This window comes from Aulonocara sp. 'chitande type north' Nkhata Bay, linkage group LG3 (assembly GCF_057382095.1).
Source record: "Aulonocara sp. 'chitande type north' Nkhata Bay isolate Kocher_YH1m ecotype deep benthic linkage group LG3, A_spYH_male_GT1.1, whole genome shotgun sequence".
Lineage (NCBI taxonomy): Eukaryota > Metazoa > Chordata > Actinopteri > Cichliformes > Cichlidae > Aulonocara > Aulonocara sp. 'chitande type north' Nkhata Bay.
This window is the reverse complement of record NC_141346.1, coordinates 16,316,729-16,326,747: the sequence shown is the minus strand read 5'-3', so window position 1 is coordinate 16,326,747 and position 10,019 is coordinate 16,316,729. Positions and strand designations below refer to the sequence as shown.

At 37.7% G+C, this 10,019-nt stretch overlaps 2 protein-coding genes across 2 annotated transcripts in view; one reads left to right on the top strand and one right to left on the bottom strand.

Moving 5' to 3' along the window:
• LOC147334189 (coxsackievirus and adenovirus receptor homolog) overlaps window positions 1-10,019 on the top strand; it is a 261,856-nt gene that overhangs the window by 176,258 nt on the left and 75,579 nt on the right. The window lies entirely within an intron of this gene.
• Window positions 5,580-9,529, bottom strand: LOC147334192 (Fc receptor-like protein 4). The gene is made up of 5 exons (XM_086286677.1): window positions 9,197-9,529; window positions 7,051-7,086; window positions 6,664-6,927; window positions 6,339-6,584; window positions 5,580-6,252 (listed from the first exon to the last, which is right to left on the bottom strand). Exons 1-5 carry the CDS (start codon window positions 9,225-9,227, stop codon window positions 6,053-6,055), a joined length of 777 nt encoding a protein of 258 aa, XP_086142803.1. The 5' UTR covers window positions 9,228-9,529; the 3' UTR covers window positions 5,580-6,052.

Genomic DNA, 10,019 nt, shown 5'->3' with positions numbered 1-10,019 from the left:
GTATTCGATGATATCATCTATCTCTGGATTTTTCTATTTGTTTGGCTTTTTTTATAAGATCATATGTTTAAAAATAGAAATGATTTAAAAACACTTTTTTTCATCATTTTGTTTTGAGAAAATTAAGGTTTTGTTTGTTTATTTTAGTCTTGAATCGCAGGTCGTCTTCACGAATGTTTCCCATGCACCTTTTCACATTCAAGATCAAAATCAGTGACAATGAACATTAGGTCAGACGTCACTTTGATGCTGCCCTCACAAACAGGGCCGTCATTTATTGATTCATTTCCAACTTTTGTCTCATGTTTGCTTTTGTGTTTCATAATCTCAGAGTTGGCTGAGGAGGAATTCAATGTGCCACAAATGTACTGACAGTAAATGTGTCTGTGTGTTAATGGAATGCAGTTCAGCAGCTTTGGGGTGACTTTGTTTCTCATGAACTCCGGATGTGAACTGACATGTTCTGTCATTTCTTAAATAGTAAAGTAACAGCAACGGTTTGTGTGATTTCAACAGTTTTATTGTGTTTAGCATTTAAATCAAAATGGGATTTAAATTTGTTACTTATGTTATGTTACTTAGTTTCTACAGCATTTTAGCTGTAGAAACTAAGTAACATAACATAATATATACATAATAACAGTAAAACAACAGATTAAGTGAACAGAACTTAAATAAATAAATAAGAAACACGGGAAGCATAAAAGGGTGTTGTCATCAATTTTATATAATCGTTTTTTTGGTGCTCTCAATAAAATGCTGCTGATCCAGTTCCAGAACAAACACAACAAACCACAAATTACACAGAATGATGGCTTAAAACAGTCATCCAGTGTTGTCCTCGCCTGATCTTTAGACATTGTAAAAATGTTGGGCAAACATTTCTTGATATATGATAGAAAAATAGTCACAAAACCTGCTTTACATCAGATATCAGATGTACGAGGTCGTACCTGTAGAAGACAAGTTTGACCAGCAAAAGCTGATAATCAACATGACTGTGTATCTTCATGAACAAGAGTAACTAACTAAACTTAACACAGATGCATATGATTTGAAGTTCATGACCCTCATGCCCAATTGTCCGTTGCAGAAATGCTTTTGTACTTTAAAACAAGCTCATGAGTAAAATCTAAGACCATCTGACTAATCTGCTCAAATAAAAAGGACAAATGTTTTAAAATATACTGCACTGATGACTGAGCTGGTTCTGGGGTGTTAAACCTGGATGTGTTGTGCTTTGATGCTGCTCAGTAGGTCAATACGACTATTTCAAATTTCAAATGACAAAAAGTGAAGGGTCAAAGTGAGCCAAATTTAACTTAAGTAAATAATATTCTTATTTACTCCACAGCAGAGTTTTTGCTCTTTTTTGTGGACTTGTGTGGAGTTGTGTCACATTCACACAACTAAATCTAAAATACATCCTGGAGCAGTTACTGCTGGACTCTGATATTTGTCAGTTTTCTTGTTTTGGCTTCTTTACGTGAGATTTGCCTGTTAAATTAAACCAAAGAGCATTTCTGTTTGTATTCAGTATAAAGTCTAAGGTCACTCTCAATATCAGTCTTCGTCATTATTGTGTTTACAGCGCTCTCATATTTTATTTTATTTATTTATTTTTATTTCCATTAAATTTCCATGAATTTTCTTCACTTGTTTAACAGATTTTAAAAAATGGTTTTCATGCTTAAACTGACATTAATAAAGCGGCCGCTCTGCTGTAACACCAGGTTTCACCAGAAGATGACAGCAACCTTCAAATTACACTCCTGCTCATTTCAAGATTCATGGAGAAGTTTAACTAGAGCAGCTCTGAGGTCCAGGAGGTTACATGTTCATGAGTTTGTAGTTTATCAGATACCAAAACACTTTAGCTCTTTGTTTTTTTAACTCTGAGTGTGATTTAATTTGTTTCCCAGCTTAAGGAACAAATTTTCTATTGATTTTCTATTGTCAGCATCAGGTTTATTTGATTATTTATTTGATTACTTTAAAATAACATTAGTTTAAAAATAACAAAAAAAATAAAAAAAAAACAAAAAACTTTTTAGTCTCAAATATACGGGCATCTTCTATGTTTTTCTGTCCTGTTTACACTGATTAATATTCCCTCATTTTGATGATTTTTATTTGCTTTTAGTACTGATGTGAGGAGTTTATCAATGAACACAACAAATACATAACTACTGAAATTTTCTCCCCAACAGCTTGGGGAAAACCACAGAACCACGTGACAAACACACATGATGACAAAAGCTTATTTAGAAATTAAATCCCTGCTACAGTAACAACAGCAGGGTCAAACATTAAAACAATTTCAATGTCACTGCAGACATTAAAAACATACATATTTATTCTACATTTGATTTTACAAGGAAATGCACTTTTAAATTTTAAGATAAAGAAGGAAAATATTTTTTCTTATTTAGTAAGAAAGAAATATTAAAATCTGGTCATGTTGTACTCTGGTCTGAAGTGTTGGGGGCATCAAGTGGAGAACAGCAACTGGATGTCACTGGTTGGACTGGTGGACTGAAGAGCAGATGATGTCAGGATCTGGTTTAAAGTCTGAACACAAACACACAGATTAAAACAATCATTCTGTTTTTCATGCTGGGCCTTGGTATAGCACCATGGTTCATCCTCTGTCTGAAACAAATGGTTTTAGTTCCTGTGCTTTAGCACTTATTTCTTCTGACTGGCTGCCCCTCACTAACAGCAGGTTTGAACAGCATTTGGGAGAGACTTCTATGCCTTAGATTACCGTATTAAAGGATCTCCTCTCTTTCTAACATCATAAAGAAACAAAAAACATTTTAATAAGAGAAAACGGCATCATAAACATATTATTAGGTGAATTACCCCTGAAATTAAATTTGATAGGACCTAAAATTACTTGTTGGCATAACAGTGACACCTTTTGGTGAAGAAGTTAATTACAGTCACATGATTGGTTGCCCTTCAAGCTAAAGCAGCACAGGAGCCAGTTTGGCTTACCATGCACTGGACGTTTCCTTCTGTGCATTTACGAAATAACCTTCAGTAGTAGGTTTATTACCTGTCAGGACATTTGTGTTTTCAGTTTATTGCAAGACGTGTTAATTTTTGTTGAGGGAAGTTTCTATGGACGCTAACTGCATCTTTGCACTCCATGTTGTGAGTAGCTTCCATATGCTAGTCTAAGCAGTCTTATCAATGGCCTTGTGTTACCTGATGAATCTGTTTGAATGTGTTCTTAATTGTTTCACATTTCTCAGTTCTGTTTATTCTGTTTATTTAATAAGTATTATGTAAAGTAAACATACATTTCTGTATCAAGACATCTGGAAGAATCAACATTGCTTAACTAACATATGCTACTGATTCCTGTGTTCACAGACTATACACAAACACACCCCATATCCAGCTCTGCATGTTCTAGACTAAAAGTTAATATTGGTGTTGTTACGAGAATCTTTAATCAGGTTTACATTCTGCTGCATATCTTGCTCAGGAACAGGTCAAACTTAGAGGAAGTGGTTTACTTCTGACAGAGAGATGAGAGGTTTGATAAGTCTGAGCCCTGAGCTTGAGTATTGGTGTGGTTTTGTTAGCTTAGTTTAGCATAATGGCTGGAAACAAAGAGAGCAGTTAGCTTGTTTCTGTCCAAAGTCAAAGATAAAGATCAGCTGTACCTGGGCCTTCTTGTTCTGATGATTGTTTGTCCATAACTGATGTCTTCAGGTCTCACTGCTGAGTCAGCCAAATCTGTCTCTGCATAATCAAATACATTTAAATTACTGCATGTACAACAACTGCAAGATTATTATTGCACTACATTTATAGCAAGACATTTTATTTTAATCTTCATATCTGCATTGTTACGAAGGCATTAAGAGATAATCTTGATAAACCGAAGCAGCTTTTCAGTTTCCTCCTCTAAACGCCTACTGTTGACTGCATAGAACTGCGGGCTATTTCTGAGAAAAAAAAAAGTCGACGACCGCAAAGCTGCCATTTTGTTTCAGTGCCAACGAACACTCTCACCTCATGAATACTTTTATAGACCTACCTAGCGCACACTGCAGTGAGAAGTTTCATCAGACTAACATTAAACAGCAGGAAGTAGGTGCAGTGGTTTTACATGAAGAACTTTAAAAATAATGAATTGTTCTGAAGAACAGGTTAAGAGGCTGAAAACACAGTTCAGAACCTTTGGTCTGTTCAGTCTTTCTCTTGGTCTGTTCAGTCTTTCTCTTTAAACGTCTCATGTTAACTGTAAATTTGTTCTTTAAATCCAGCTGATACCATCCAGGGAGGTAACTGAAACCACTGAATCTATTTATGCTGTTTTTGTGCAAATAGAAGTGACAACAGGTTTCATACTATCACCTTCAGACTCTTGACACTGTGCTGGAACAAACAGAGAATCTGAATGTGACGACAGTGTATCGATAATGGCACCCTGCAAGAGCTGGACGGGCAGTAAGACCTGAATGGGTTACAGGTTCCATCTCATGCTACAGTAAACACTATGAGAACAAATAGATTTAGGTCTGTTTGCAGACATCATTTTCACATAGAAATTATTTCTACATGCATTTTCCTCTAATAGAAAGCAACAGCTTTAAAACAGGGTGACATTTATGGAAAGTGGCAATATTTGATTTGTATTTGAGAAATTGGTGTCCCAATGTGCATTAAAGACATGGTTTGGATTATGAGGACATTTTCGCTGACCTTCATCTTTTCAAAGCTCTTAGGCTGAGTTTGAGACAGCTGAAGTGTTTTCTTTCTATCAGAAACAGGATGCTGGACGACTGCAGAGCTGTTAGCTTCAGTTAACCACAGACCACAAACACACAGTCCAGCTCACACTGAACAACACTCAGTAAGTACAGTTAAAAACACAGATGGATACATCTGACTGAGCTCCAGTCTCTTCTGTCTATTCAGGTTGCTGAAGGCAATCTTATCAATTCAGCAAGATGTTTTATTTTACTTTTCTACAACCTACAGATTTACCCTTCTGATCATGTCTAAAATACATCAAAATCAGCAATAGTCTTCAGAAACCTAAATCTGATTCTATCTTTATACTACACAGCAGCTTGAGGCAACTTTTGCTGCGATTTGGCACTGTATAAATAAAATCAAAGGGAAAAGATCAGAGAAAATGCTTTTGTACTCCCAACTCTGCTCATAACATCACTGTCACATAATCTTGTCACTTCACATAGACGCGAACTAGACAAGGGGATGCAGGTGATAGGGGAGACAGAGCAACTAAAGAAGACAGAGACATAAACCATAAGACAGAACTCAGAAACCAAAAACTAGAAAATATAAATAATATCATAAACTCAAAAACCCTGGGTCAACGACCCAGGCATCCTAACAGGATGACTGAGAACCTTCACAGACAATCTTGTTATGATCTCACTCCCAGATTGATCCCAAATTAAAACTGCACATCCACAAAGAAACTCTGACAACTCAGCATCCATCTTAGTAATGCATCTCCTTCATCTGTGAAGTTCTGTTAAACAGCTTCAGTTCAATTAATTTCCTACAGCATCAATTTAACAGTCACCACAAGGTCCTCTAAAGTCTGAGCATTATGCCAAGCACAAACTTCAAAATACAAAAAAATGAAGTACCAACAGCTGGAGTTCCTCTTGTGTTCACTTGAGCCTCCAAAGGTGAGTTTAGTTCACTTCATGAACACAGTAATCCAAGAAAAATCAAGAACACTGAACAAACATGTTTGCTATGATAACTTGGAGCTGAAACTGGAATGAGCCTCACCATAAAACCTGCCATGAAAAAACAACAACACAACACTACCTTTGCTTCGCCTGATTGACTGTTGCAAATTATTTGATATCTTGACAGTGTTGTACGTGACGTGAGTGAGGATGTCATCTTCTTCTTGATCTGCTCAAGTGATGCAAAATGAATGACAATGTAAATGCAATATCTAAACACAGATGGAATGATCTTCTAAACACAAATACTCTCAAACTTGAATGTGAACTTTATTCTACTAAACAAACTCAGACATGAAAGATCAGGAAGTCTGAGTCTCACCTTCAGGTTTCCTGTGAACACATCGTCTCACCAGAAGAACCAGTAACACCAGTAGAACCACAACACACACTGATCCAACAAATGAAAGTACAGAGAGAACAGGAGGAGAGGTGTATGTAGGTGGAGGTGTGGATGTAGGTGGAGGTGTGGATGTAGGTGGAGGTGTGGTGGTGTGTTCCCCTAAAATAAAGCAAACACAGTCATTAAGTTGTCGTCACATTGTGAATGTTGAAAGCTGCAGAAACACAGACAGGTGAGTGTGTCACCTGTGACAGTGATCCAGCTGGATGGAGACTCTCCATGACCGCTGATGTCACACTTGTAGAGGCCTTCATCAGACCTGGAAACATGCTGGATGGTCATGTGACCTGTAGGCTGCTTCCTGATGAGGGAGCCATCTTTATAGAAAGCAGCTGGGAGGTTGGAGGGAGTGGTCTTTGTTTTACAGAGCAGAGTGACGTCATCTCCCTCCATCACAGGGAGGACAGGACTCTGCAGGATCACTGATCCACCTCAACACAGAGACAAACTACAGCATTTCATCCATTTACACACAGCTTCATCAACACTAACTCCACACACTCAGCTTACCAGTGACTGTCAGGTTAACCATGTTACTGATGGGACCCTCTCTGGACTCACACCAGTAAACTCCACTGTACCAGGGGTACATATAGCTGATGTTACAGGAAGAACCAGCACCTTCTCCCCAGTCATCTCCACACTGAGTCCTCTGTCTTTTGCTTGTGTTTCTCCTCAGAGTCCATCCAGCAGAGCTGTCGTCCTCCTCACAGCTCAGAGACAAAAAGTCTCCTCTAAAGAACTGAGAGCTGCTGGGACTCACAGTCAGACGAGCTGTGAGGGTTAAAATGAAAGAATTATGATCTGTTGGACTTTAAATTCTGAAACATGAACCCAATCAGGTCATATCATTGAGCATTTCTCAGGTTTAAACTGTGACAGAAGAAGGTTACTGACCTTGGTTTGTTGTGCAGCTCAGCAGTGAGATCAGAACTAAAGAGAAATGACACACAAACTCATCTCTTTCTCAAAAAAGACTGAACATAAAGTGATTAAATCTAAAAACCATCTGGTAGAATATTTCATCAATCCATCCATTTTTTTAACCAGTTATTCAAATTACAGTTGAGGAAAAGCTGCAATTTATTCCAGCTGTTATAAGGTGAGTACAGATCATTAGTCCATCACAGACTAACATTCACTATCCGAGTTAACCAAACATGTCTTTGGACTTTGAAGTAAACCTACACAGGCACTAGTCACTGCACCTCTGTGAAACCTGTACTGTTAAATATGATTTACAGATCATTATTTTGATAAACATCTTCAGTGTTGGGGAGTAACACTATACATGTACCACAGTTACGTATTTGTTCCGTTACCGTTTAAAAAGGTGGTATTCAGAATACAGTTACTTTGTTGAAATAAATGGATTACACAGCGGCCTTTTCCTGTTTCTTATGTTAGGCTATGCCCTCTCTATTTCTGGTAATTCCATGCCGGTAGAACCTGAACAAAACTCGCATTAAGAGGCTCTAATGCCTGTGTCTCAATCTCACGGCCCATGTCACCTCTACTTGCGGCCTGCATAATGACGTGAAGAAATATTTTTTTAAATTATTATTAAAAAAAATGTTTAATATAAAGCCAATAGGCAGAGTGTTACAGGAATCGCCCTAAAGAATGTAGCCTCATAAACAGTGTAGTCCGTGCTGCAGTGAGAATGGACTGCTGTACCCGTTATGTGTCTGTGAGCGAGGGAGGGAGAAAAAGGAGAGTGGAAAAGTACGAGTTGTCATCGAGCAGAAACAGGAGCTGGAAGCATGTAAATATAATAATAACCACTGCAGCCAAGAAGAGTGCCTGACAAGCGCAGTTGTAAGTAAGCTATTACGACTCGACTGTACACCGTGTTCGTGTTTTCCTCCAAAAACAATAAGTTCCGTTGGAGCAGCCTTTCAACGCCTCTCTCTGTCTCTCGCAAGAAAAGTTGACCCGGACAACAAAGTAAAGCTATTTTTCGGCTATGAGCTGACAGGGACCCCGCCGTATTAGTCAGAGGTCCCTTTACTACAGCTCGGAGTCGCGGACCTTCAGTAATAGTAATAAATCACACAGCAATAGTACATTCACGTTGTTGTAAAAAGCATGGTAATATATTAAGTAATCCAAAGTATTCAGAATACATTACTGTCATTGAGTAACGTAACGGAATATGTTACAGAATACATTTTGGGGCATGTATTCTGTATTCTGTAACGGAATACATTTTAAAAGTAACCTTCCCAACACTGGAACCTTCCCTTTCAACGCCTCTCTCTGTCTCTAGCTAGCAAAGTTGACCCAGACAACAAAGTAAAGCTAGTTTTGAGTCCAATATGGAACCCGACGTATCAGCCAGAGATGCCTTTACTATGGTTCGGAGCCGCAGACCTGTTTTATATATGCGTGGAATAGTTTTCTATACGAGATCGCTGCTAAAAGTGCAGCCTTACCTAATGTCCACCCTACTGTTACTCATTTATATTAAGATATTGGTATGGTGAATAACCTTTAGGAACAGTAATAAATCACACAGCAATAGTACATTCATGTGGTTGTAAATAGCATGGTAATATATTAAGTAATCCAAAGTATTCAGAATCTGTTACTCTCATTGAGTGACGTAACTATGTTACAAAATACATTTTGGGGCATGTATTCTGTTGTGGAATACATTTTAAAAGTAACCTTCCCAACACTGGACATCTTCCACTTTTTCTCTGACTGCTACTGAATTTAAAGTTTTTCTTTTTTTCTTTTCTGTTTTTTAATCTGAAAAAAGTGTGCTGACTCTACTGTATACTTTAAATAACCCACTAAAGTCACTTCAAAGTTGTGTTGATATAATGAGTGAATGATTTGATCTTTTCACTGCCTGCTGTGTTTCCTCGACTCCTGAGCAAAGATAAAGAGTCAGTTCAGACCTGCAGTTGGTCCTCGTGGTGTTTTGAACTTGAATTCAGCCTGATTTGTTTTTCATGTCTTCTCCTCCATCATCAGTTATCAGGAGAGCAGACAGTCAAAGTACAAGAATTCAAACAAACACAGAGATTCTACTTACAGAGCAGACACAGCACAGATGTTTCCTTCATCGTCCTTCTCACTCATTTGAGCTTTTTTTCATTTCTGTCACTGACACCAAGTAATGCCCGCTCTCTTCCTCTGAGCACCAGCTTTCTATTGGTTCAAATATAGTGGTGGGAGACTACAAATAATTTTAATTTTAAATTAAAATTTTTTAATTTAAAATTTAAACACAATAACTATGCGCACACAACAGTGTTTTTTTTTTTCTTATTTCTTATTTTTTCTGAAGTAAAACATTTGTCAGTTCACACATATGAAAAGAAACATGGCAGAAAGTCTCCTCTGCTCTCAGTGATCTGTAGTTTGGTTGATGAACAAATCCATGTCCATGTAGTGGACGTCCCCCTCAGTGAGAGAGGCAGATATGAGCTGAAACACAGGAATCAAACCAGGGACACTGCTGTTATGGAGCTGAACTGGAACCATTCAGACACTGAGGCCCTCTGAACACATTTTAATTACAGCTGTGCAGAGACACACTGATGACTGACTGGAACACTATGATTCACATTTTACATTAACACCATCCTCACACATGGTTTATATATGGCCACTAGAGGGAGATGTTGGACTTTAAACACTAACATGGATACAAGCAGATCATGAATGATGCAGTTATTATTATTATCACATCATACTGGCTCCTAATGAAATGCCTGTATTTTATTTAACTGTTTATAAAGAGTATCTTCATTTAAACGTGTTGAGAATAAGCAGTGAAAAAAGACTGTGGACATGGTTATATGTTCAGCTGTACTTCCTGACTGAGGTTACTCAGCTACTGGTAGCTGATAAAA